The sequence below is a fragment of the Mercurialis annua genome, linkage group LG5, assembly GCF_937616625.2.
Source record: "Mercurialis annua linkage group LG5, ddMerAnnu1.2, whole genome shotgun sequence".
Classification (NCBI taxonomy): Eukaryota; Viridiplantae; Streptophyta; class Magnoliopsida; order Malpighiales; family Euphorbiaceae; genus Mercurialis; species Mercurialis annua.
In genome coordinates, this window is record NC_065574.1 from 11824154 (window position 1) to 11852002 (window position 27849).

A 27849-nucleotide genomic window follows, 5' to 3' on the forward strand; every position below is an offset into this window, starting at 1 on the left:
TTATTGGGTTAATTCCTAAAAAAATCACAAATTTTACACGAAGTTTCATTTTAATCATGACTTTTAAAAATTGTCATTTAAAAGCACGAACTTTTATTTTATTTCAAATCTATCACCAAAGTAAAATTCGGTGTATTTTATCTGACTAAATATTCCTAATCCTAAATACTCTAACTGAAAGATAATAAGATTTGATGTTGATTAATAATTTGGGTCTTTCATTAATGGTTTAGTGAAGAATTTAGTTAATAAAAATACACGGAAATGATGAATTTGAAACAATACGAAAGTTCGTGCCTTTAAATGGCAACTTTTAAAGGTTATGATTAAAATGAAATTTCGTGTAAAGTTCGTGATTTTTTTAAGAATTAAACCTTATTTATTTAAAGATGCTCTTTAAAATAAAGAGCACCATTGGAGATGCTCTTTAAAATAAAGAGCATTATTGGAGATGCTCTTACGTAAATATTAAAATTATAAAAAATATTATAAAAATACTATTTGAATTTTATTTTTATAAAAATAATATTTTTTAGGCTTAATTACTTAAAAACCACTCACCTTGAACTTTTTTTCGTTGATACCCTGACCTAGGAAAAAATTTATTTATACCCTGATGTATGTGTTTATGTTTCACCTCTACCCCGAAGCACTAAATTAACCTATTTTCATTTAGAAAAAAATTTAAAATAGTCCTTCATTTAGAAAAAAATTCATTTTTAATTAAACTCTAATTAGCTTAGGTTAAAAATGAAGAACTATTTTAAACTTTTTTTTAAATGAAAAGAGGTTAATTTAGTGCTTCGGGGTAGAGGTGAAACATAAATACATACGTCAGGGTATAAATGAATTTTTTCTACGTCAGGGTATAAACGAAAAAAAATTCAAGGTGAATGGTTTTTAAGTAATTAAGCTTTTTTTTTTAAAAATACTGTACAAAAATATGATTTATGTATATAAAAATTACGATTTTATATCATTTGGTATTCAGTTTATATATAATCTGGATAATATACATGTACAATTCCAAACATCTAATATCTATATAATAAAACTGGGTTCAAAATCACTGTGCATTGTACAGTAATTTTGGCCTCAGATTCCACTTATGTCCCTATAATTTCCCCTTTATTTTCAGGTCATGCCCCTGCCCGGAAAAGGACAAAACGCGTATGTAGCTCTTCTCTCAATAGACAATCAAAATCAACCCCATTCCCAAATTATTTCTACGCCCAACTATTCATCTTCTTCTACTCTTAATTCACCATCCATCAATCTCACCTGCATCTACTCTCAAAATCTATTTATCCGAATTTCAAAACAAAACAGACCCTTTTGCTCAATTCTGATTCTCAAAAAATTGAGGACTTTCATTTGCTGATCCAAAATACGAAAATCAGATTTATTTTCTGTCAGAAACCCTAACTTTGCTCCTATGTAATCACTAAATCAGTTATCTATCCAGTCAAAATTGCTCAGGGGAAGCCAATTGTTTTGGATAAGAAGAGTTCAGGAGCAGTTTCCATTAACAACTTACAGAGAGGAGCTACAAGGCAACAGGTATGATGTGCATCTGAAAAAAAAACGAGAAACATACATAAATATCTTTTTGTGAGATAAAAAATTAAATGGCATGATTGATTTTATAAATGATGTAAATGGAGTGGCTGTTGTCCAATTGTAAATTTATAGTGTGTGAATGCAGAATTTCAGTTTAGTGTTCTGCCATAGGTGGCCCTGCATTTTTTAGTTAATACAAATGATGCTCCAAAATTCTTCAAGGAAGTACATACTGTTTCTATTTTGAGAGATCCGTATTCTTTGTTTTGGAAGAAATATTTTTGCCATTCCAGTGGATTCGGTTACTTCTGATTAAAAATTTAATTTATGATTAATTAAACTTCCTTTGGATGTTAAAATAATAATAATTAAGATATAAAACGATTCTGTAGAAGATATGTACAAACATTTTCTTATTTTAAATATGTCCGCAAAATTGTTTAATCAATATTTTTATTAAATTATATGCAAGCTGTCCGGCATTAATTGAATACAGCTGGCTGCCACTAAATTTGCAAAGAATTTATCTACGTGATTATATTTTCTGGTCTTATCTTCAACAAGGTTTCCTTAACCACCAAGTCTTCTAAACATACATATATATATTAGGTTCCATTTATTTACCGTTATGGCTGTTTTTCTAGGCAAGGGTATTTGTTCTGCCTAATATTTTCATTTTCCGTTTTGTGGTTTTACTGTTAAGTCTTGCCTATTTCTTTGTTAGATCCTTAATGGGATGTTATTCTTCTTCTTAATTATTTTGCAGGGACAAAGTAGTTGGTTGGATTATATTTTATGCATTTTGGGTTATCTTAACATCGTTGTACAAGGTATTTATATTTAAATTCTTTTTTTTTGTTTTCACTTGCTTAATATCCTTTAAGTTTGTGTATTTTTCTTTAAAGTTATCGTTCTTTCTGCTATGCATTAGTTTTTTTGAGTATTTTTTGTTTGATTATTGTTTGTTCTAATGATGAGCTAATCAAATCATGACTATATGACACAACCAGCAAATAAAAAAACTTAAAAGATAGAGATACAATATCGTCATAAGGACCATAAAAGTCAAGACATAGATAAAATATCACCATAAGGATCACAAACGTTTTGAGGATTGCACATTAAGATTTAATGTTCAGTATACATAAATGATGAGCACTAGATTGATTATAATTATATGCTCGAAAGTTGAATAATAGTGTTTTTTTCATGGTAAATGATCAAAAAATAAAATCAAGCAAACACAAGTTTATAGTAATAATAAGAAGAAGGATAATAAACTGTAGAAGCATATATAAAAAAGAGTCTAGAGACCTAAGAAGTGTCTCATTTACAAGCAGCGTATGCATCAACCTTTACGTATATTGCTTTTTGTATAACTTGATTAGCTTTACTACAGCTGAAGTTGTTTTGCTTTTCATCATTATTCCCAATCAAAATACATCATTTTTTAGGTCTGTACAAAATCTGTAGCAAACCTGGTTTTAATGTCAGATTTCGAGGCTTAAAGATTATAATTAGCAAGAACTGAAAGATTTTGATTTGAAGGAAAGTGGCTGATTAAGAGGATAACAAATCTTTTGATCTTAGGTTTGTAAGACAAGTGGAAACCTAGCATGTTTGGCTATCCATGAACAATCTGGATTAAACATGCAAGTTGATCAGTGACTTGCAATGAATTTTAAGATATTTAGCAAGAATTGTTTGAGTTGTTTTGTTTAATGGTTTAGAATTAAGTAATTACTTTCATAATGTTCCTACTAAATGCATCGAACTTCGATAATTTGGAAAAAAGAATACTACATGTTGTTCTTTGATAGATGGTTTTTTTATAATTATTGGTATAATGGTATGACTGTAATTATTAAATTATTACATATTTTTTTCATAATTTATGTTGAAAATAGACATTAGCTGAATGCTTTTGAACCGTTTAGATTTTTTTAAAAATAATTGCAATTATATAATTCAGAACCAAATAGGTTGTATTATTAAACTAAATATATATTTTTTGGCTTATATATACTAGCACTAAGTGATTTACAAATTACGTCAGTAAATGTACATCGTTATGATTTTTTAAATATCAAACGATATTTAAATTATTTATTTAATTGATGGCTACTACAATTTGACATTAATTATTTTTAAATTATTCAGACACATTATCTATTTTTCTTCACTATTCATTTTAATTTCAATATGATACACACTTGAAAATGTTATATTTACATCTATTGATTATCATTGAAAAGATAGTCATGCACTAATTATGTTATCTTAAAATAACAGAGTTAATAATTTATTTTACATAACTATTTATTCAAGTTTTTTAAATAAAAAAAATTAAGTTATTAATGAATTACAGAAGTGATATATTTTGCATTATATTATTATTTTTTATAGACATTTTTAAATTAGTTTAAAGAAAGTTGACAAATGATATTCAATCATTGCTAGATTGTAAACAAATATTTGTTTAATTTAGTATTTAACTAACTGTTAAGTAAAGTAAAAATATTGCTTCTTTGTTACCTAAGTACTCAGATTGTCTTTTGGAAATCTTCAAGGCACTTGCAAAATATTTTTTAAAATAAGAAGTACTATAGCTTCATTTAAAAAAAAAATTGCAACGTAATGCAGTTTTAGGATATAAAACTCATACACTTGCCTATTATACTTATTTTGTGTTTTATATAATGATTATAGCATTGTTCAATTTTTATTCTATTTAAATATTTGGGGAAATATCTATATAATATACGAATTAAAATATATTTGCATTTGTATTTAGTTTTCTCAGGAAACAAAATTTGCTATGGATAGCCATGTTAGCTTGAGGCGCCGTAAGCGAAGAAATGAAGCTATCTTATCCAGTATGTCGTCAGGAGTTGCTCAGACTGATAACCCGAGCTCTTCAAGCGTAAACAGTTACGGTGTGCCTGATTGTGAATGTCCTTATTGTGGAGCTATCTTTTGGCGTAGCGAAGCTATTAAAAAATCAATTAATAGACCTCAACCTGAATTTACCGCATGCTGTAAAAATGGCTTGGTATCTTTGCCACTTCAAAAAAAACCACCCCAATTCTTGGATTTCTTACTTAATGACAATGATTTTGTTGAAACACGAAAGTTTAGGGAAGGTATACGTATTTATAATGCTATGTTTGCATTCACTTCTGCAGGAGGTAGAATTGATTATGACATTAATAAAAATCCTGGGCCTTATGTGTTTCGTATAAGCGGTCAAAATCATCATGTAATGGGTTCTTTGTTACCAAATGAAGGAGAAAAGCCAAAATTTGCTCAATTATACGTTTTTGACACTGAAAATGAAATGAACAATAGAATTTCTTGCATGAATAAAAATAATTGTTCAAAGCCAATTGATCAAAATATTGTTGAAAATCTTATTCAAATGTTCGATTCACACAATGAAGTTGCTAAATCTTTTAGAATGGCACGAGATAGATTTACAGAGGATAATATGTTGCCGATACAGTTAAAATTAATTGGTAGGCGAGAAATTGATGGCAACCAGTACAATGCGCCTTCTGCAAATGAAATTGCTGGACTTTTGGTCGGTGATTTTGGTTACTATGATAAAAATAGAGACATAGTTGTTGAATATAGAACTGGAACATTAAAAAGGATAAGTCCTTTGCACCCAAGCTTCATGGCCATGCAATTTCCAATTTTATTTCCATACGGTGAAAATGGCTACATGATAGACATACTTTATGCAAATGTTGGCCAAAATAAAAGAATTAAGCGACAATTTATTACAATGCGTGAATACTATGCTTATTTAATTCAGCAACGTATTAGAGATGAATCTGCTCTTCTTAGAGGCGGTCGGTTGTTTCAGCAATTTATTGTTGATGCATTTACATGTATAGAGCAAGAAAGATTAGACTTTATAAAAAGAAATCAAAAATCACTCCGATCAGAAATATATACTGGAATACGCGATGCTTTTTACCGCGGAGATATGGATAGTAACAACATAGGCAAACGTATATTGTTACCTGCATCTTACACTGGCAGTCCGAGATATATGATGGAACATTATCACGATGCAATGACAATATGTAGATTTTATGGGCATCCAGATTTATTTATAACATTTACATGTAATCCTCAATGGGTAGAAATAAAGCAAATGTTGAATGTCATTTGCGGTCAAAAAGCGGAAGATCGTCCTGATATTGTATCAAGAGTTTTTAAAATTAAGGTAAATAAATTAACTGACAGTATTAAAAAAGGAACATATTTTGGACCAATTTCTGCATTTTTGTATACAATTGAATTTCAGAAAAGAGGATTGCCTCATGTGCACTGCTTGGTATGGTTGGACCGATTACAAAAACCATTAACCACAAATGAGATTGACAATATTATATGTGCAGAATTTCCAAATAAAGAAAAAGATCCAACGTGCTATGCATTAGTTTCTAAATTCATGATACATGGGCCATGTGGTGACCTTAATTTAAAATCTCCTTGCATGAGAAATGGTCGCTGTTCTAAATATTATCCAAAAAAATTTAATATTGACACCTTTATGGATGACAAAGGATTTGCTACATATAGACGCAGGGATGATGGAAATTACATAGAAAAAAACGGCATTAAAATAGATAATCGCTTTATTGTGCCGTACAATAAAAAAATGATAATGGATTTTGAAGCACATTTGAATGTTGAATTTTGTTGCTATTCTTCTCTGATTAAATATTTGTTTAAATATATCAGTAAGGGCTCTGATAGAATACGTGCTGTTATTGAGTCGAGCAATACAAATGATCCAACTACAACCGAAGCAAGTGTTGAGCATGATGAGATAAAAAGTTATATTGATTGTCGTTATATTTCGCCTTGCGAAGCTGCTTGGACAATTTTTGAGTTTCCAATTCATCATCGAGAACCAGCAGTTGAGCGTTTAGTTGTGCATTTGCCAAACATGAATTCTGTTTGTTTTACTGAAAATGTCAACATAAATCAATTGTACAACAATGATAATATAAGGAAAACCATGTTAACGGAGTGGATGAAAACAAATATAGCTTTTGAAGAAGCACGCTTTTTAACATACTCGGAATTTCCTACTCAATGGACTTGGGATCCACAAGATAAAGAATGGCATAAACGAAAGCAAGGAAAAAGTATTGGACGAATATCATATGTTCATCCTAATTCCGGCGAGCTTTACTATTTTCGAATGTTGCTTAATATTGTGAAAGGTCCACAAAGTTTTGAAGATGTTAGAACATTTGATGGCGTGCAGTACCCGACATTTCAATCAACATGTATGGCTTATGGCCTATTAGGTAATGATAAAGAATGGGTTCAAGTTTTAGAAGAAACATTATTATGGGCAACTTCTAAACAATTGAGGCGTCTTTTTATTATTCTGCTTGTGTTTTGCGAAGTTGGCGATCCTAATAAGTTATTCAATATGTTTTGGAAACATTTTTCTGATGACATAGAATATAATTTGAGGAGAGATTTTGGTCTTCCTAATTTATTTATCACAGACGATCGGTTGAAAAATTTGGTTTTAATTGACTTAGAAAGATTAATAAATCGCAATGGATATTCATTATCGGACTATAATTTGCCTATGCCCAACGAATCGGTGATGCATGATTCGACCAATAGACTATTAGTTGAGGAATTGTCTTTTGATTTGTTAGAAATGAAAACAAAGCATGACAAGATGCTTACAACGCTCAATCATGAACAAAAAAATATTTATGATGCTGTTGTTAGTTCAGTCTATCTTGGCCTTGGCAATCAATTTTTTATTTATGGACATGGTGGTACAGGTAAAACCTATTTATATGAAACTATAATTTATAGATTCCGATCGGAAGGTAAAATAGTATTGGTTGTTGCGTCTTCAGGTATATCAGCATTGTTATTGCCAGGTGGTCGTACTGCTCATTCTCGATTTAAAATACCTATAAATTTAAGTGAGCGTTCAACTTGTGAAATAAAAAAAGGAACACAGTTAGCAGAATTGATAAAAGAGGCTATTCTAATTATATGGGATGAAGCACCCATGAATCACCGACATTGTTTTGAAACTGTAGACAGGTCAATGCGTGATATTTTATCTTCATCTTCTGATGACAAAAGAGATTTGCCTTTTGGAGGAAAAACGATGCTATTGGGTGGTGATTTTAGACAAATTTTGCCAGTTGTTCCACAAGGTATGAAAGAGGATATATTAGATGCTTCTATAACGAGGTCATATGTTTGGAACTATTTTAAAGTTTGCAAACTAAATGTAAATATGAGGATAAGTGAACATGTGTCCCAAAATTTTAATCATACGCATTTATCATTTTCTGAATGGTTATTATCCATCGGAGATGGAAAATTAGGAAATAAACAAATTAAAATATTTGATGAGGAAAGTAATTAGGTAGAGATACCCCCTAAATTTATCATTAATTATGAAAATAATCCAATTCAAAGTATCATAGATTATGTATATGTGGACTTCCAAAAGAGTTATTCAAAACCAGATTACTTACGTGAAAGAGCAATTGTTTGTCCTCGAAATGAAGTTGTTGATAAAATTAATTCTTCAATGTTAGAATTACTACCTGAAGAAGAAAAGATTTACTATAGTTATGATAGTATATGTAATAGTGCCCCGAACATTGAAGAATTGCAGATGCTTTACCCTGTTGAATTCTTGAATAGTTTAAATTTTAATGGTTTTCCACAACATGATTTACATTTGAAAATAAAAACACCGATAATGTTGTTGCGAAACTTGAATCCTGTTGTTGGTTTATGCAATGGAACTAGACTAATAATTATCCAATTAGGTGTTAGAGTAATTGAAGCTCAAATTATAACTGGTTCTTTTGCGGGTGAGCGAGTTTTTATACCACGCATAGTTTTGTCGGTGGCTGAAAAAAAATGGCCTTTTATTTTAAAGCGACGACAATTTCCAATCAGAATATGTTATTCAATGACAATAAATAAAAGTCAAGGTCAAACTTTAAATAGAATTGGTATATACTTAGATAAACCCGTTTTCACGCACGGTCAATTATATGTTGCATTATCACGTGTAACACATGAAAATGGTATAGGAATTCTAATTCAAAAGCATGAAAACGATGAATCAAATGAGTTTACAAACTTCACAAAAAATGTTGTCTACACTGAAATACTAGAACAAGTATCAGTTGCTTGATATTTTGACATTTATATATTTATTATTAAAAAGATGATGCAACTTATGATCTGTACAAATTTTTGACGTAACAAGAGATGCGAAAAACGTTATCATTGCACACATCGTAAGAATATGGGATTTTGTTAATCTACATACATCGTCCTCTACACGTAGCTTTAGGTTTCTTCCTATAGATGAAAAGGTATGCACAAGTTACTTTATATTCTTATGGTAACAATAGTTTTATATTTTTAAAATATATTTATATTACTTACCCACATTTATCTTACAGGTATATACAATCCCAGGAACAGGTAGCTGCAATATTTCAGAGCGATTTTAGAAACACTATAAAGCTGTTGCAGCTCTACATTCATGCAGACAAGATACTATTCATTGTTGGTAAATTTAGCATAATATTTATTGCAAGAAATTGGTGTCATGTCTTGTGGTCAAATTCTTATGATTTTTTTGCCTTCATTTGTTCGCTCCTATAGGTACAAAATAACGATTCTTATCGAGGATGAAACCACAATGATGCCATTCATTATCTTTTGTCGGTTGACAAATGAATGACTGGGCTGTCAGTTTCATCCACTTATGTCACAAATATGCAGTCACATAAGAATTTTTTAACTACATATATATGAGTTATTGAATCCAAGACATATCACATATGTCATTCAAGGTTGTTCATGAATACTCGATATCTCAGTTGCTTATTGGAAGAAGCCCTTCTCCAGCGTCAATATCAAAGAACTCCATTGACCTCAAGAGATATCAAAGTATAAAATTAGACTAAGAGATGATATTTTAGCTAATCTATAAAGTTTAGTATTGATATGAATATTTTAACTAAACATAATACAATATATTATATATTTATTTTATTTGAATTGTTATTTGTTAGTTTCTTTCGATTTAAAAATATTAATTCCGAAGCGAAGCGAGGGATTCGTACTAGTATATGTATATAATTCGAATAAAATGTGTATGTAATTTTTTTAATTGTATATAATTTGTACATAAGTTTTTTATATTTGTATATAATTCGTACATATCTTTTTATATATTGGCACCGGTCTAAAACAAGCATAGTTTGAGGGTCCAAATCAAAGTGTTGTGGGGAGTCTGGTTCGAACGTCTCAGGATGAAATGAATGGCACAGCTCAATATGGAGTGTTTTAGAAGCTAACCTGAGAGTGAAGTCTCAATAAAAGCTAAAATAGAATAGAATTAGTTTGTTCTTCTTGTCTCTTTTAAAAGAGTTCGGCTATTGCTAGGATTTGTATTCGTAGTCTAGTTAGGACTCTAAATAAGGGCTATAAATAACTGAGTCAATATTATTGTATTATATATTAGCAAAATCAAACAAACAATAAATTCAAATTTTGAAATTTAATTTAAGAGTAGTTTTGATATCTTTTTCGCTTGAAGCTCCGGATTTCCAAATTGATCTTTATAGTTTTAATTGTAGAGGTTACACTAATCATACCATGTGAATGTTCTTCGTGTGTGACCCGATTAAAGCATCAGATCATAAAGATCCCTTTATAAATTTAAAAATTTGAACCGGAAAATATTTCCTCACGAACATCTTTTGCCAGCTCCACTAGAAAAACATTTTATGGTTAACGTAAAAATCGTGACTCTGAAAGACGATCACAGGCATACTCGGTCATTCAGCCGAGCTCTATTGGACAGGAAGAGTGAATTCTCAGGCGACTTTGATTCGGACATCGAAGAGATCGTGGACAAAGATAAGACAACATCATAAACATCCAAAAGACCTCTTGTGCCTTCCCCGAGGCCGACGCCTCTTGACGCTTCGGCCAAAGACCTAACCCCCGGGTATGAGGATGATTCATGCTGACTATAGGCGCGACCTGCCTCATGTACGACAATCCCTCTCATATGCCAATTTTTTAATCGATGAGGAATGAGATAGCATTGAAAATTGGCAAATGTTTGATGGAGTGATACAGGAAATGTCATTTGTTATGAGAACGATGACGGAGGGCCGTACGGCCATCCAAAGAGGAATCAAGGTGGACCTTGGCAGTTTGGTGAGCATGGTGGCCAAGATGGGGAAGATTATGTCTGAACAAGCAGTGGTCGATCAAAGCTACCAAAGGGTCAAATAGCCATAAGCAAATAGGCCTAGATAACAGGGTTATTCGGCCAGTCAGAGCCAACATGCGAGTAGACTCAACATGCGGTATGGGAGCGTTAAGTTATTGACACGTCCCGAGGGGAAAACCTGAAGGAAGACTATAGCATTTCCCCAAAGGCCTAGGATACAGCATAATGCAGTTGAGTCGATTATTAATTTTCAAACCCCCATACTTGAAATAATGACATGTGGGGATAATTTGTCCTATGATGATGGGGGAAGCGAACCATATAATCGGGGACAATTGTTGGACGAGTTGGAAAAACTGGGAGTGGACTTGAGGCTGACACTGCGGCCATCATACATGAAACTATACCCTAATTGGGTGGATAAGTTATATCTGTTTTCCGGAGGGTACAAAGTTTAGTCTGTTATCAGGAGAGGACACGGCCAGTCACCGTTGAGCATGTTGCTTGTTTTCGTCCCCATATGGCAAAGCAGGCGCATATGACTTTTGGAAATTAAGATTGTTCGCTATTTCTCTCACAAAAATGGTGGTTACTTGGTATTCTCACTTCTCATCCAACTTTATAGGCACGTGGAAAGAACTAGAGATGAGGTTCCGTGAGGAGTACTATAGGACATCAACATATGTTACCCTGGCAGACCTCGCTCACATTTCTCAACTACCCAGTGAAACAGTGGAAAAGTACAATTGGCGATTTAGGAACCTAAGAACGTGACGCATGACCTAGACATTAGAGTTAGATTTTGTCCATATAGTCTTTAAAGGGATGAGCTTCATCATGTGGGAACACTTCGAGGGACATCGTTCCATGACATGCTTAAGTTGACTAAGAGGGTTACGAGTTATGAGCGGCTTGTTCAGGAGAAAGATCAAAGGTGAGGTTCCTCAAAGGGCACCTATTGCCATGATCAACTAGAGGTGATCATGATCTTACAAAGTGACGAAGATAGCTTGGATGAAGAGATCAACATGGAAGAATTTCTTGGCCAAAAGCATGTTGAATGTTCGGCACTGAGGAAACCTGGATACGCCAAGAATAATAAGGCGGTTGTAGTCTAGAAGGAATATGCGTTTGATTTAACCAAGTCTGACGAGATTTTCGACGCCATGCTAAAAGATGGAAAATCATATTGGGAGAAGGCCACGTCATACCACCAGATGAGGAGAGAACTGGAAAGGAGTGCTGTAAATACCACAATTTTTGAAGGCACAATACTAATAATTATTTTGTCTTTTAAAATGTGACCCAAAAGGCAATTACTGATGGATATTATTATTCCTTATTGAAAAAAAGGTTGATGTTAAGTGTGTCACTCTCAACATCATTCAGCCGAACTTTGCGGTGTTTTAGGAAAAGGACAGGTAATGGAGAAGTGGAACCCCAAAAGGCCACAACAGAGGATCGAGAAGAAAATATCCAACTGGTGACGCTGCAATTTTGCCTGAGTAAACAAGATTGGCCTTGGAGCCGTGGTCTGTGAAAATAATGGAACCCTGATGCAAACTTGGTGTAGCAGTTTGGAAGTTTTTCTGTCCCGTAATAATACAAAAATTCTTAGCATTACGGATGCACCTCAATTTTAATTAGGGACTTGGATTATTTGGTTATTACACCAGATATTATGAATTAAATTTTGAAATTCGGAATCTAAACGTAATTGAAGGTAGAATGCTTCTTGATGACTGCCTGGAATTACCGAAGCAATTTATAAGACAATCTGCAAATCAGGTGGCATATGTCTTAACACAATGCGTCTAATCCCTATCAAGTCATTAAGAATGATTTTCAAACTATCTTAAATTTCTTATATCTATATTGATATTTGTTTAATAATATATCCTGATGGTTCTAAAAAAAAGCCTAGAAAGAACATTAGCTTATCAATTGTGAACGAATGAGTGTTACATTTCATGCATTTATTTATATAGTTGTAGTGTTGGTCAGAGAGTTAACTATGATTTCAATAATTATTGATTAATCAAAGTATAAAGATCCACTACATAAACTATAATAATTTGAAATTATAATACTCCCTCCGTCCCAATAGAGTTGTCCACTTTAAGATATATTTTTGTCCCAAAACTCTTGTCCACTTTCAAAAAGTAACTAATTTTTTCACTAAATTTTCCTTTATTAACCCTATTTAAAATCCAGTAATGATTAAATTGAAAGTAACTTGCAAGTGGACCATATATTAAATAGGGGTATGACAAGAAAAGTAAAGAAAAGTTCACAAAATCCACAAGTAATAATTGTTTTTCTTAAACTGTGTGATAAAGGTAAAGTGGACAAATCTATTGGGACGGAGGGAGTAATAGATTTTTCCTTTTTTATTGTAATTGTGTCTCGATAGATCTTTTAAGTTCTTTAAATTATTTTATACTCCCTCCGTCCCACTTTAGAAGTCCCATTTGACTTTACACACAGATTAAGAAAACATTAATTATTCTTGTCTTTTCATGTTTTTTCATGTTTTGCCCCTATTAATGATAGTGGAATTTTTCATAGAACTCTTTTAAGATAACTAAAATAAGGGTAAAATGGGGTATTCAATGGAAAAATACTCTAAAAATAGTAATGGGACTTTTTAAATGGGACATCCCAAAATAGAATATGGGACTTCTTAAACGGGACGGAGGGAGTATTATTTATTAAGAGAAGACTATATATACTCATGTAATAGTTTTTTACAATTTTCTTATAAATATATTTCTATTCTCTGATTAACATAAAAAAATGTGAAAAATATTTAGAAAAATTACCATATGTACCTCATTTTTTAAATTGTTTATAAAAACACCTCTTTTACCTCTAATCTACGAGTAAGTTACCTATAATCTACTAATAAACTATTAAAAAGGAATATTGTTATAAATTTTGTAAAAATAAGATATTTTTTAAAAAAGCCCAAATATTTTAGTTTTGCTTGTTCATTAGTATTACACTTGAACATAAAAATTAAATATATATTGTAATTTTTGCTTGCTTGTTATCAATTTAATGGTTAGTTGATAAAAAGCCATCAGCGCACACTCTTTTCAAAAACAAAACATCTTTCCTTTCTAAAAAAAACTAAATATTCATACATATAAATATACATACATACATATATATAGATATGTATATATAGATACGGATATGTATATATATATAATTTTTTAATTAATTTATTTTCAATAAAAAATTTAAAGATAGTTTTTTTTTATTTGGTTCGATTTTAGATGCTTATCGAAGACACTTGTCGAAATTCCTTGTTTTCATCAATTTTTTTTACTTTGCATGCTGAGAATCCTGACTTAAGTAGCAATTTTCCTCTTCAACTTGTAAGCAATGAGCAATTAACACATAAATTAACTTTGTTGGCAAATCAATACACGAACTTGTTGATTATGGGCAATTAACCCATTTTGGCAAATTAACTTACAAGTTTAGGGGGCAAATTGCCAATTTAAGATACAATATTAACTTACAAATTAAAGGGGCAAATTGCCAAAATGGGGCAAATTGCCCATAATAACCAAGTTCGTGTACTGATTTGCCCACAAAGTTAATTTATGTGTTAATTGTCCATTGCTTACAAGTTTAGGGGGCATATTGCCACTTAAGTCGAGAATCCTTGATCCGGTCAAGAGTTTTTGAAGTCATGGGACTTTACATATCAATTTTTTTTATTTTAATAAGATCCAAGAGTTTAACAAAAGTTGAAGATTTTCTTAAAATAATAATTTAGGTGTTTGTTTTAATGTTTGATTTTAATAGTTCCTTTTTAGAATATCATCGAAGATAAGGATTAAACATATAAAGTTTCAATAGATCAAACATTTTCAAGGCCTAACTGAAAGTGTTTAAAATCAAAAACCTCATACAAAGAGAACTTCGTTCATCATTGCAACTTATGGCGAGTCTTTTAGCAAGACCACCAGCTTGATTCTTCTTATTTATTTATTTTACTTATATCTTTTTTTGTAAGTATTAAATGGGTTGGAGTTTACAAAATCATATTCTTAATTTAATTTTTTAGAATAAAATCAATTTAATGGTCGAACTTGATTTAGATAAATATTTCTAATTACAAGTAAAACGATTTCCTTCTTCAACTTTTGCTTAAAACAAAAAGTTTATGAGATATAGCGTCATGTAGTTTAGAATAAGGTAATTTTGAATATGAGAATAAAGAAAGAGATACTGACACATAACAAAATTCATACATCAAACAAAATATTTGCACAAACAAAACACTCAAATCATACAATAAAACAAAAACAAAAAAATAAAAGGCCAAACCTATAAGCCCTAAAACCCAATTAAAAACACTTAATTAACCACAATAGCAACAAGATTACCAACTACTCCTTAATTAATCACATAATAGAACAAGCTTGAGGATTCTCGTCGCTAAAAGCAGTAGTATATCTAACTTCAGTAGAACTCGCACGTGCCAGCTGATAAACTTGTGGGTCCTCTGCTCTTCGCACGTACCCAGCTGGTGCTTTCTTGTCGTACACTCCAGGAGCATAAGGATGGGCCACCACGTCATATGGCACGTATGGCCATATCTCTGCTCTTTTACCCGTCCGATATGCCACGCGGGATACCACCTTGGAGGGGTCCACATATCCAACGACTGTCAGCTTATTTGCTTTCCGATCTACGTCTACTTGTTTTACACCTTTCATTCCCTCCACTGCTCTCTTTACTTTGCGTTCGCATCCTTCGCAGTCGATTCGAACTTTGATCTCCACCGTCTGATCATATGAATCTTAATTAGTCAAGCGAATCACCTCCAGTCACATTCATCAAGTATTTTGTTCTTATTTTATGTTAAATACATTGAATGATTGTGTTTTTACATTTAATTACACACATAATTAATAGAAATAATTTTAATAAATATTATCATAACTATGCCATTTTTCTAAATTTTTGATTCATATATTCTTAAAAAACTAATATTATGAATAAGCAATATTTATTAAAAATAATCCATAATTTATATCACAATCTATTGAACTTTTGCAGTTAACTTTATAGTAATTCTTGAACAATTTCTTCCAAGTATGCTTCAATTTCATTTCAAACATGTAATTAAGTAGAAAAACTTAGTGTTGGAGATGCAAAATTCAGTTGAAAAAAATAATTTTCTTTAAAACATCAATTTTCATTCTGCTCAAAACTCTATAACAAAATTCATAAATATCAAAAAAAGAACCTAGAAATGACTAAACATAGAAAAAGAAGATCTGAATTTAGCTTGGGATTTTCAAAAGCAACATGAAACTACATACTATAAAAATAAAAAACAAATTAAAAAGAAAGAATTAACTAAGTACCTGCAACTGCTTGCGTTTCTTGAGCTTAGAACTGCTGCGAGAACAGTCAAAAAGATGAGAGAAATGATCAAGAGCACCCATTCTTGATATTTTATCAGATCACTTTTTCTTTTGTGCAAATTAAAAAGATATAATCCAACAATAATGGAATTAAAAGAAGATGATACAGCAAAAAAGATATAAAAAACAAAGAATTAATGGCCAACAGCAATTATATCTCACAATACTTTTTTTTTAGTAAGCCAACAACTTTTACTATTGAGTGAGTGAGTGTGATGGTAATGAGTTATCAAAATGAGGACTCGTCTCTATTATATAAGGAGTTTTCATTATGGACGTTACGTCTTCCTTCTTTGAATCTCAGTCGTTCGATTTCTTTATTGAACTAAGACTTAATTATCTGGGTTTCCGCCACGTGTCCTGCCTTTTTGTGATTGGTTTACAGAATCTAGTAACGGACGAGGGTATCTATGCACCGACCCTCGTTACTTATGTGGGTCCCTGTGTTAATTTTGGGCGCGAGATGTGAGGTAAAGTTCACGCGCTTAAGAAAGTTGAAAAAAATGTTTAATGGTGTTAAATTTGGATGGGGCAATGGATTGGTGACACTAATGCTTTTTATTGGGGCCGACGTCTTGGTTGGAAGGAGTGGTCCCATCAGATTCGGCCATTGTACCATTTATGGTTGAGATTTGACTCGGGATCCTTTCCATATTCCTATTTGAAAAAGAGAAAATTACACCTCTTACCCCTTTTTTAATAGGTTAATTACTTAAAAACCACCCATTTTAAATTTTTTTTTCGTTTATACCCTGATCTAAAAAAAAATTCATTTATACTCTGACGTATGTGTTTATGATTCACCTCTATCCCAAATTTTTAAAAAAACAGATGATTTAGTGAAAACAACTAAATATAAGGATTATTTTATACTTTTTTCTATTAAAAAAAATACAAAAAAATATTTCATCTTTAAAAATGTTCAAAAGTAAGGATTATTTAAAACTTTTTTCTAAATGAAAAGAGGTTAATTTAATGTCTTAGGATAGAGGTGAAACATTAACGCATACGTCAGGGTATAAATGAATTTTTTTCTAGATTATGGTATAAACGAAAAAAAAGTTTAAGGTGAGCGGTTTTTAAGTAATTAAACCCTTTTTTATATTCTTTGTAATGAAAGTACTCTCTAAACTAACTTAAACCAACACCTTCTCTTCCTATTCTTAATTCCCTCTCATGGTACATGTCTTGGCTAGTCAAGAAGATTCAAATTATTAATTAAAATTTTGTCAATGACAATATTAAACACGTACATTTATTATGTGTTTCTAATCCTTCAATGTCCCATATATGACACAGTTCCATACTGAACTAGCAAACACATTAACCTGTAACCATGGCAAAGCAATTTCACTGGCGGTGGATGGATAATAGAGTGGCCTATCACCAACGTCTTTTTCTTTCAATGGCGGTGGATGGATATTGCTGCCTTTTGCCTCTTACTATATAGGTTTTTTAATTTTTTACTAATTTATTTGTTAATCTAATGCATGGGTAATATACTAATTAGGAGACTATAACATTTTTGTGGGTTTTGATAAGTATGAGAATGATGAACCTATGGCAATCCTAAAACTGAAAATATTTAATAACCGCTCTTTTGCGTTTTAGCCAAATGAATAACTGTTTTTCTTTCATTTTTCTTGGTGATTTCCTTCAATTTCTTTATTTCTTATTTGCTTTTCATGATATTGAGTTTCATTTACCAATTACCATTTAAAAAAAAACAACTAGCATTTTAATTGACTCATTTTCTTCTAAAAAAAATAAATATCAGGAATTCAACTATTTACTAATTATGTAAGAAAAATTGTTACTGATTCACTATAAATGTACCTTCCTCTTTTAATAATGCATTAATATTGTATTAGATTTTCTTTTCCAATTAACCATAAAATTACATTATTGAGTTTTGTCATACTTTAACTATTGAACTTTTTTATTATAAAATCACTTTATATATTTTGAAATTTTATAATTTAAAATTCAAGCAATTCAATAATTAGGCTACTTCTCATCATTAATTTCTTCTTTGTCTTTGTAATTTGTTGTTGATTGATATTAGAGATGGATTTATCAGTTTTAAATGATTAAGTCTCTAGATTTTGTTTGAAAACTCCAAAAAAAAAACAATTAATTAAAAGATTGATTTACATTCAAAGAGTGCATTTGTACGGTTTTCAATTGAATTCGAAACTTTTAAACTTTTTAGTTACACATACTGTAATAACCCGGAATTTTGAATTATTAAATTAAGATATATGTCGTAATTTGGACGATCGGGATTATAAGAAGGGATATTTAAATTCAAAATGGAGAATTTAAATACGTAGGGAAGCCCATAAAAATATTGGAATCATAAGGAATTATTTTGAAATTTTTTTGGATAAGTATAATAATATGACAATTTTGGAATGACGAATTTCCAAAATTCATATCTTCCTATTCCGACATCGGAATTCGATGATTTATATGTCAAATCGAAGCTATCGACGTCCTCTTCAATTTTATAAATTTTATTTTATAAAATTTGAATGAGAAACAGTGCAGAAATTTAAAGAACAATCCAGCTCAAATCGAACCGCTGGGTTCGTCAGGATTTAGGTAACCAGGACTAAGGAAACGTATTATTTAAGTTCAAATTGAGAATTTAAATAATCGAGGAAGCTTATTAATATATTTGGAGTCCAAGGAATAAATTTGAGAATTTTTGGACGAAAAAGTATATTTTAGCCGGACTGCAATTGGACTGCAGAATTAATAAAGAAAATTCATTATAAAATAAAATAGACATCCCGAGATGATAATTTGGAGGTTAATATTCATGAAATACTATTCGGAAATTAATGAGAAAGTTTAATTTCGAATATTGCAAAAGTTACTTTTATTTACGAAATTGCCACAATGGCAAACTTGTAAATAATTGAAACATGATTTAATATCTAGATATTTTCTCTACTTAAACTTGGTGCCCAAGTTAATCCATCATCTTCTTCATTTTGTGGGTGCCGAATACTCCATAGCTCCCAACACAAAACCTTATACTTTTATTTTCTCTCAAAACTTTCTTCACGAAAATTGTCGGGAATATTGCGTAGATCGTGTATGTGTGTTTGCATGTTCGTTTGAGGTATAATTTCAAGCTCAAAACCTTACTTTTAGTTGCTGATGTTGGTTAAGTGTTAGAAACATGCATAGGATGGTTTATATGTGATGTTTGATGGTTGATTAACTAGTTTTAGTAATTGTTTATATGGGTTTCGGTTTTTAAATAATTTTTCCGTGAAAATTAAATTATTTATTTAAATTTCTGGGCTGATCTATATGTTGAGATTTATATATGCTTTAAAGTGTAATTTTTGTGGATTAAAAATGTTAATTAATTCGGGTGTTAATTTAAAGGTTTGAAATTCGATTTTTAATTGTTTTAAAGCTTAAAAATAGCTTAAAAATGGTAAATAAAGGGATTTTTAATTTCTGGAAATAATTTTATTTATGGATGAGTTATATTTGTGGTTGATGTTAATTAAATGGTTGATGGTGAATTTTTAGCGGTTTAATAATCGGGTTTAATTTTTAATAACTCTATTCGGCTAAAATTTGTGGAAAAAGGGTAAAACTGTCATTTTAAATTCTGGGCAGAAACTATTTATGAAAAAATTTATGAAATATGTTTGATAATTATTTGTGGAGTTTAAATGATTTTTGTGTAGTGTTTTGGTGGTTTAATAATCGGTTTTGATTATTAATTGTTTAATCGGTTTTAAATTATTAAAACCATGAAAAAATAATTTATTGTGATTTAGGGGCTGCTGTTTTTAAAATATTAAATTAAAATATGTATTGGTTGATTTTTGGGTGATTAAAATTGTGTAAAAATAATTTTTGAACGTTTTAACGGTTTTTTAAAGCTTATCGGAGTTTGACCGGAATCCGGTGACCGGAATTTGGTGACCGGAGTGATAAAATCATAGTTGGGATTCTGAGTTTGAGATTTGATGATTTATTGAATTTGGTTGGATTTGGACTTGATTGTCAAAATTTAAAGTTTAGGGGTTAAAGTGTAACTTTCGTAAAAATGAAGGACCAACCAGTATTTTAACCAAAATTCCAGATTATAAATGTATATAATCTGATGTAGAATGATTTTAAGAATTTTAAATGATCTTGATGATTTTTGGAAAGAATTGGATATGTTTGCCGAAAACTAGAGTTTTTGAGTTAAATCGTATTTTTCCAAAGTTGAAAGGCTACATGGTATGTTAGCCAAAGTTTCCAGATTATATTTGTTAATAATCTGAGGTAAAATGATTTTGGATATTTTAAATAATTTTGTCGATATTAAAATCGATTGAATTACGAAAGGACCTAAATGGTCAATTTTGAAAAGTTTGAGGGTATTTTGGTATTTTAACCAAAAGTGGAATTTAAGATAATACGGGGATGTTTTAATAAATTTAAATAATTAACCTTGAAGTGGAAAGTATTATTGATATAAGGAAATATATTTTATATGACAAAGTATATTTATGAAAAATGAAGTATTTAAATGAATATTTCTGAAAAATGGTTTTATGTGTAAAAAGAGATAGGTAAAGAAAAAATTACATGAATAAAATAAATTATGAACTTATTAAATAAAAAAATTATTTGGAGGTTAGAATTAATTAATTAAATTAAATTAAGATGGTATAAAGTTAATTCCATAGTAGGATTTTATTAATTAAGAGAATTAATATTTTGATCCTAACTAGATTCGACAAGTTGTCGAGCTATCGGGTCGGAGGACCAAGGGAATTAACGGAGTTGTTTAAAGGAGCATTGACGGAGTAATACCGTAGTTAAACGGTTTCTGTGAGTACATGTTTTTACATTTCGGTATTCGTAAAGTCTCCTATTTTAATATACCGTGTGATATATGTGTTGCGGTGTTATATGTTTACATGCCTTGTATGAATGTATGTTTTATGCATATACTATATGTATATATTATTTTGATATACAAAGGTACACACATAGTTTTTAAAATTGTTATGCAATTGCTTATGCTTGAATGTGTGTTACATCGGTTGGCTGTGCTATCGATGTCAGGATTATGTGTGTGTGTTACATCGGTTGGCTGTGCTATCGATGTCAGGATTATGTGTGTGTGTTACATCGGTTGGCTGTGCTATCGATGTCAGGATTATGTGTGTGTGTTACATCGGTTGGCTGTGCTATCGATGTCAGGATTATGTGTGTGTGTTACATCGGTTGGCTGTGCTATCGATGTCAGGATTGTGTGTGTGTTACATCGGTTGGCTTCGCTATCGATGTCAGGATTGTGTGTGTGTGTTACATCGGTTGGCTTCGCTATCGATGTCAGGATTGTGTGTGTGTGTTACATCGGTTGGCTTCGCTATCGATGTCAGGATTGTGTGTGTGTGTTACATCGGTTGGCTTCGCTATCGATGTCAGGATTGTGTGTGTTACATCGGTTGGCTTCGCTATCGATGTCAGGATCGTGTGTGTGTTACATCGGTTGGCTTCGCTATCGATGTCAGGTTGTGTGTGTGTGTTACATCGGTTGGCTTCGCTATCGATGTCAGATGAATAAGGTTGATCGGTTGGCTGTGCTATCGGTCCCTTAAGATTTATGTATGTTGTGGATATGGTTGATCGGTTGGCTGTGCTATCGGTCCCATAAGATTATGCATGTATGATGTGTTGATAAGTTTCGCCATCAATGTAGATGGACGAATTTAAGAAATGTGGTTTAATTTAAAGGTCAACGTATATGGTTGACATTCTTTGATATTGAAGTCTTGATTGAAATATGTTATGTGTGAGCTCAGGCTTCAATTGTTTTAAAGATGTTTTCAAAGGATTTCGAAAATACATAAAGTTATTTTAAATATAAAACGATTTTTAACTTTATGTAATATTTATTTGTAACGGCATGAACTCACCAGTATATCTGACCCACGTTGTGGAATTATTTTTCAGGAAAGCTGGTCCGATTTTGAAGAAGGCTTCCGAACGTTTATTTCTCGGAAGTCTACTTTGATAAAAGACTGTAAAGAAGGTTTTAAGTTCTAGGTGTCCGCAGTAGATTAGTATAGTCTTATTGTATTCAAATGTTTTAAAGCGCATTTAAACTCTGATGTTTTGTCCCATCAGTTATTTAATAAATGTTTCATACGTTTCTTTTAAAAGTGAAAAATTTATAGTGTTTTTCAGGCTTGCTACGGGTTTCGGAGCAACCACTCCCATTCCCTAGCGCCGGTCTCGACTCGAGATTTCGGGTCGTGACACATACTCTCTTTGATTATTTGTTGCAACTAATCATCACAAAGATATTCTATTAATAATTTGATTATTATTAAGAAGAAAATAACTGATGTTTGAATGATTTTTTCGTGTTTTATGAGTTTTATTTAATTTTAAAATAATATATTTTTTGTATACTTTGTGAATTTTTTAGTCAATTTTTATGAAAATTTCATCCCCAATTGGGTGTTTATTGCTCCTTTATGGGTGTTTGTATCATATATGGCGAGTATTCTTTATTACGTTTACTTATGTAAGAGGGGCTTCTCAAATGGCTCCTCTAGCTCACATCCTTCCTCGGCTACCTCATCAGACACCGCTATTGTCAGGTAATATTTATAGCACATTGGCCGCTACCAACTGTAAGTAATTTCTTTATTTCTTTTATTATTTTTATTATTTATTATTGCTACCATTCGTTTAACAAATTATCCACATATTGATATTTAATTTGTTAAATGAATGTGTAATTGGATGGCTCAAATAGTAGACGCGAAGTCCACATTTAGTTCTTTTATTTCAAAAGGGTTTCATCTTCTTCATGAGATGACCTTTCTTATTATATATTTATATATTGTTATCTTTGGCAAAAAAAAAAAGTACTCTCTAAAAAAAATAAAATTATCAAGCGTACATCATTTTAATTTTTTGTTTTCATAATTATTTCATAAGACTAGAATAAAATATTTATAATTGTTTCATGGTAATAATCCATTCTTAAGTCTCTATATTTTTTATTTATTTTTTAATTAATTTCTGTATTTTCCAATTTTTATTTACTCAGTTCCTGTACTTTTATTTTCTTCTATTTTTTTTTGTAAATTCATTATTTACTTAGTCTTTTTTAAAGTTTCATTTTTTATTGTTCCGTCCCTAATCTATTTCTTAATGACTAAATTATTGAAAAATTTGATTGTAAATGGACTAAAAAAATAAAAAAATAAAAAGTACAAGAATTAATTAAAAAAGCAAAATAAACCAAGAATCTAATAAATAAAATGTAAAAAAATACATAGACCTGAATATGAGTTAAGCCTTGTTTCATAAACAATTAAATAACAAATTTGACTAGACAGTTGCATATCAGCTTCATAACCAATTTCATAATGAGTTTCCTAAACAAGTTTGATTAATCACTATTATAACAACTTTAGGGTTCATCATATTTGTCGCATTAACCTTTTACACAAAAATTAAGAAAGCAATTAATATGTACTCCCTCCGTTCCATTCTAATTGAACAAATTTTCTATTTTAGATGTTTCATTCTATTTGAAAACTTCTATTTATATAATACTTTTCACATTACTTTTTTTCTTTTGCCCTCCTCTAATGCATTTTAAAAACATATTTTTAATAAGTGGTGAAGCATTTAATGTAATATAAGGATATAAAAGTAAAGTTACTAAAATTTCTTAAATAATGTGCAATGAGAATTTTCTCAATTAGAATGGGACAGGAGTATTAATTTGTAAACACTTTTACTAAATTAACCTAACATTGAAGTTTATTTATATTTATGACTACCATTTTATTTGTTTATTGTATCCTTTCAATAAATTAATGGGGGTAAATATGAAAAAATAACAATTAATGTTCTCTTAATATTATTACATGACAAATATTATAGACCGAAATTTTTTATCAAATGCGACAAATATTATGAACCGGAGGGAGTATTATTTTATGAAGAGTTTATATAGAGATTTATTTTGCAGATAGTGGAAACATGATTTTGATTTGAAAGGTTCAGTAATAATTTTTAAAGAAACACAGCCAGATGACAAGCTGTTGGTATGCTCGAAAAAAAATTAAAAACTAAATCGACGCATAACGGCAAGATTTAAAGGATTGAATCGTAATCATCGCGAATAACTCGTAAAATCCAAAACATGTGGATATAAGTCTAACAAATAAAACTAATCTCATAACTTTAGATGTTTATGGGTTAATTGGTTCAATTGCTGAAGTTGAATGTGATAGTGCACGTATATTACAACTTTATCAGGCCCTTTTTACACTTTAAGGACTAAATTGGTATGAGAAAGAAGTCTAGACCTAATCAACCGTGTTAGAAAAAAATTATAGCACAACACTTTAGATTTTACGTTACGCCATAATTCAAGAGGAGAGCAATTTTAAGAAAAAATAATTTAATAAATATTAAAAACATCAAAATTTCAATTTTCAGATAATTCTTAACCATATTCAAAATTAAAGTGTAATAAAGTCAAAAGCTATTGAAGAACAACACTGGATTCTTCATCTATATCAACTGAAATCGAGCCAAGAATTCAGAATAATATTTTTAATAATCCGAATCAAATCCTACTACATAACAATAATTTCTTATTCATGTATGTTAGTTACTTCCAATTAAGTTGATGATTTGATTAGGTTTCTGCTTTTCGCATTTTTTGCACGCATGCCTTCAAAATCATAAATTTGCATATTTATATCCGTTCTTGGACCAAAAACAATTATATTTTTAATTTTTTTTAATTGTTATATAGTTTTTTTTAAACCTTAATTGAATATATTGTATATAATTTATTTTGTATGAAAAATTTATCCAGAGCAAAAATTGTAGTCTGCCTAGATTTCCAGCATTAAGTGGTTCTATGCAACTTTATTGCTGCCAGTTAGGGTGGCGCCCCGCCACTCTATCCAGAAAAATCCTGAAATCAAGTTTTTTTTATCATTTTGGTAAACTATTTGACCTTTTTTTTTTCAAAATCAGTTTGTCTTTTTTTAATAGACATATTGCATATTGTATTTCATGTCCATCTAAAGGGAATAACTTCTTAATAAGTCTCATTTTGGAGTTAATATGTCAATAATATTGATATAAAAAAGCTTTTGACAATAGATTGGAATTTTCTCTTGTATGTTTTAAAAGTTTTTAGTTTTTCTTTTAAATTTAGGGATTTGGTTCTTCTAATATTCAATATTCTAACTTCTATTATGATTAATGGGTTGTATTTTTCTTTTGTTTTGATTGATAGAAGATTTGCTATATGTTAATGATGTTTTTCTCTTTGTCAAGGCATCTAGTGTTATAATCAGTAAAGGAAGAATTCTAAAGTCAAATTTTTTAAAGGAACATGAGGTTTTTATTGCACCATAAAATCAAATAAGGATACATAAAGATTATAGTTATGAATAACTCTAGTAGATACATATTCCGCATTATGATGCAAATCTCATTGTGAGCAACGCAGGGATCGGGCTCACCCAGACTTATGTCTGATTAAGTTTGAAAAATGGAGTCTCCACCTAACTCAGGTAGGAAATATCTTTTATAACGACAAGATAACCTCATGTTCCTATGGATGAGATTATCGTGTATCAAATTAAAAGACCGGGTTCGTAGACACAACCGAACTCTTAACTTGACTTACTAATTTTATTGATCTAAAAGACATATTTCGGATAGAAATGCATCTCATCAAAACAAGAAATCTAAATAACCGTATATTGAAAAGTAAATGGCTGAAAATGTAAATAACTAAAAAATAAAGGGCTGGAAAGTAAATGCGGAAATGTAAACATGCATTAAATTTGAAGCGCGCATATGACTCGATCTGCACTGGCATGATGAGTAAGTAGCAAGTACTCCTAAACAAGCATTTAATCCTGAGATTTCTAACATGTAACAGACAAAAGTAAATTTTATTTCATATGCATAAAGCCTAAACTGGATGTAAATGTGAAATTGATTTTACTAATTATATTAGTAGTCACTCGAGCAGAAATTTGGTTCATTGTAGTAGCCTGAGATTGGCTTTCTTTTTACACAGATGAATTGACATTCACATGCATTAATTAAGATTTTATTTTAGCTGTCTTTTGCAATTCGTTTAATGATATAATTCGCTTTCCAATTTCTAGTGCCATGGTTTAGAAAATCCGTAATAAATCGGATTACATAAGAAGATTGATACAACTTAAATTTAGATAAAAAAGATATAGTTGAGATATGGAAAAGAAACTGAAATAGACCTTCTGAGAGTTGATTAGTGTTTAGAAAACGTGGGTGATAGGTATTAAAATTTTAAAAATAATAGACTATGAGAGAGATAAAGAGCAGCGGCAGCTCCTCGGTGGCCGCCTGGAGGAATTTTTTTAATTTTTTTAATTTTTAATATAATTTATAAAATTATTTAATTATTAGGATTTATTTGAAATATTTTTAAAGTTAAAGGACTTTTTTATATTTTTTTCAAAAAAAAAAGATATAATATAACCCTTATACTTAGTTGTTTTGAATGATTTCATCCTTAAATTAATTACATCGTCAATAATATGCTTATTCGGAGTATAGGTGAAATATAAAAATCCAAAATAGAGTACAAATGAACTTTTTTTATATTAGGATATAAATGTAAAAAAGTTTTAACCTGGATGGTTTTTAAATAATTAAAACAAAGAAAAATAGTGAATGAAAAAAATTTAAACACTTACAATTTTTGAAAACACAAAAAGTGTTTAGGATTTTTTTGTAATTTTTCTTAATTTTTAAAATAAAATCATTTAATGGTAAATTCATGGGGGCGTTTGAATGTGTTTTGTGGATACTTTTGGGCTAGAAGACGTTTCCTTTCTGAAGCTACAAGAGGCTGGACCATTGTCCTTACCCATTAATATGATGCCAAAAGCCCCATGTATAATACCGTTGGCAAGGGGCGTAACTTTTTCTAATTTGTTTTTAAAAAAGACGGTTTGTTACATGAATTTTTATCCCATGTATTGGTTGTGCCATGTCATATTTACAACAAACAAATAAATATTTGCGATAGAAAATTTTTTAATTATCATTTAATTTTTTTATTATCACTTTTTCCACATTGCTAACGTATTATTGGTTTGTTACACGAATAACATGGCGCAACATATTATTGGTTTTTCAAATTAAATTACCTTTGTTTTTGAAATTTTAAAAATAAATAAAAAAACACTAATAACACTGAAATTAACATTATTATATGATAAATTAAGGTGATTTAAAATTATTAAATTAAGTAAAATTATTTTTTTCAAAATTAAATTACCATATATATGTTGATTAAAATATTTACTGCTTATTAAATATTTAGTTTAATTCAAAAAAGTAATCAATATTTTAAATAAACCATTTACATATTTTTTAATTTTTTTTTATTACCAATGTATGCATATGTAGAAAATATTTAAGATGAAAGGCATTCTAACTCTGTTTATTATAGGGTTAAATAGAAATTTATCAAAATTT

The 27849-nt window shown here is 30.2% G+C and overlaps 3 protein-coding genes and 1 long non-coding RNA gene across 4 annotated transcripts; 3 read left to right on the forward strand and 1 right to left on the reverse strand.

Moving 5' to 3' along the window:
- The first annotated feature begins 1099 nt into the window (after positions 1-1099).
- On the forward strand, positions 1100-7990 carry LOC126681473 (uncharacterized). The gene is made up of 3 exons (XM_056105855.1): positions 1100-1560; positions 2327-2390; positions 4355-7990. The coding sequence occupies exon 3, from the start codon at positions 4379-4381 to the stop codon at positions 7988-7990; it is 3612 nt and encodes a 1203-aa protein (XP_055961830.1). The 5' UTR covers positions 1100-1560; positions 2327-2390; positions 4355-4378.
- Positions 7991-8156: 166 nt separating this feature from the next.
- Positions 8157-9229, forward strand: LOC126680456 (uncharacterized). The gene has a single exon (XM_050375576.2). It carries the CDS (start codon positions 8159-8161, stop codon positions 8774-8776), a length of 618 nt encoding a protein of 205 aa, XP_050231533.1. The 5' UTR covers positions 8157-8158; the 3' UTR covers positions 8777-9229.
- A 5857-nt stretch (positions 9230-15086) lies between these two features.
- Positions 15087-16503, reverse strand: LOC126679802 (heavy metal-associated isoprenylated plant protein 26-like). Its single transcript, XM_050374782.2, has 2 exons — positions 16231-16503; positions 15087-15645 (listed from the first exon to the last, which is right to left on the reverse strand). The coding sequence occupies exons 1-2, from the start codon at positions 16309-16311 to the stop codon at positions 15262-15264; spliced, it is 465 nt and encodes a 154-aa protein (XP_050230739.1). The 5' UTR covers positions 16312-16503; the 3' UTR covers positions 15087-15261.
- A 2298-nt stretch (positions 16504-18801) lies between these two features.
- On the forward strand, positions 18802-27409 carry LOC126679996 (uncharacterized). Its single transcript, XR_007641018.2, has 3 exons — positions 18802-19420; positions 21045-21144; positions 22276-27409. It is a non-coding gene; the product is annotated as an uncharacterized LOC126679996 (long non-coding RNA).
- Positions 27410-27849: the final 440 nt, after the last annotated feature.

What these genes read in the sequence shown, in the direction of transcription:
- LOC126681473 (XM_056105855.1), top strand. Translation starts at nt 4,379, where the DNA reads ATGGATAGCCATGTTAGCTTGAGGCGCCGTAAGCGAAGAAATGAAGCT.
- LOC126680456 (XM_050375576.2), top strand. Translation starts at nt 8,159, where the DNA reads ATGTTAGAATTACTACCTGAAGAAGAAAAGATTTACTATAGTTATGAT.
- LOC126679802 (XM_050374782.2), bottom strand. Translation starts at nt 16,311, where the DNA reads ATGGGTGCTCTTGATCATTTCTCTCATCTTTTTGACTGTTCTCGCAGC. An exon ending in AGAAACGCAAGCAGTTGCAG is followed by an intron (nt 15,646 to 16,230) that starts GTACTTAGTTAA and finishes TCATATGATCAG; the next exon opens with ACGGTGGAGATCAAAGTTCG.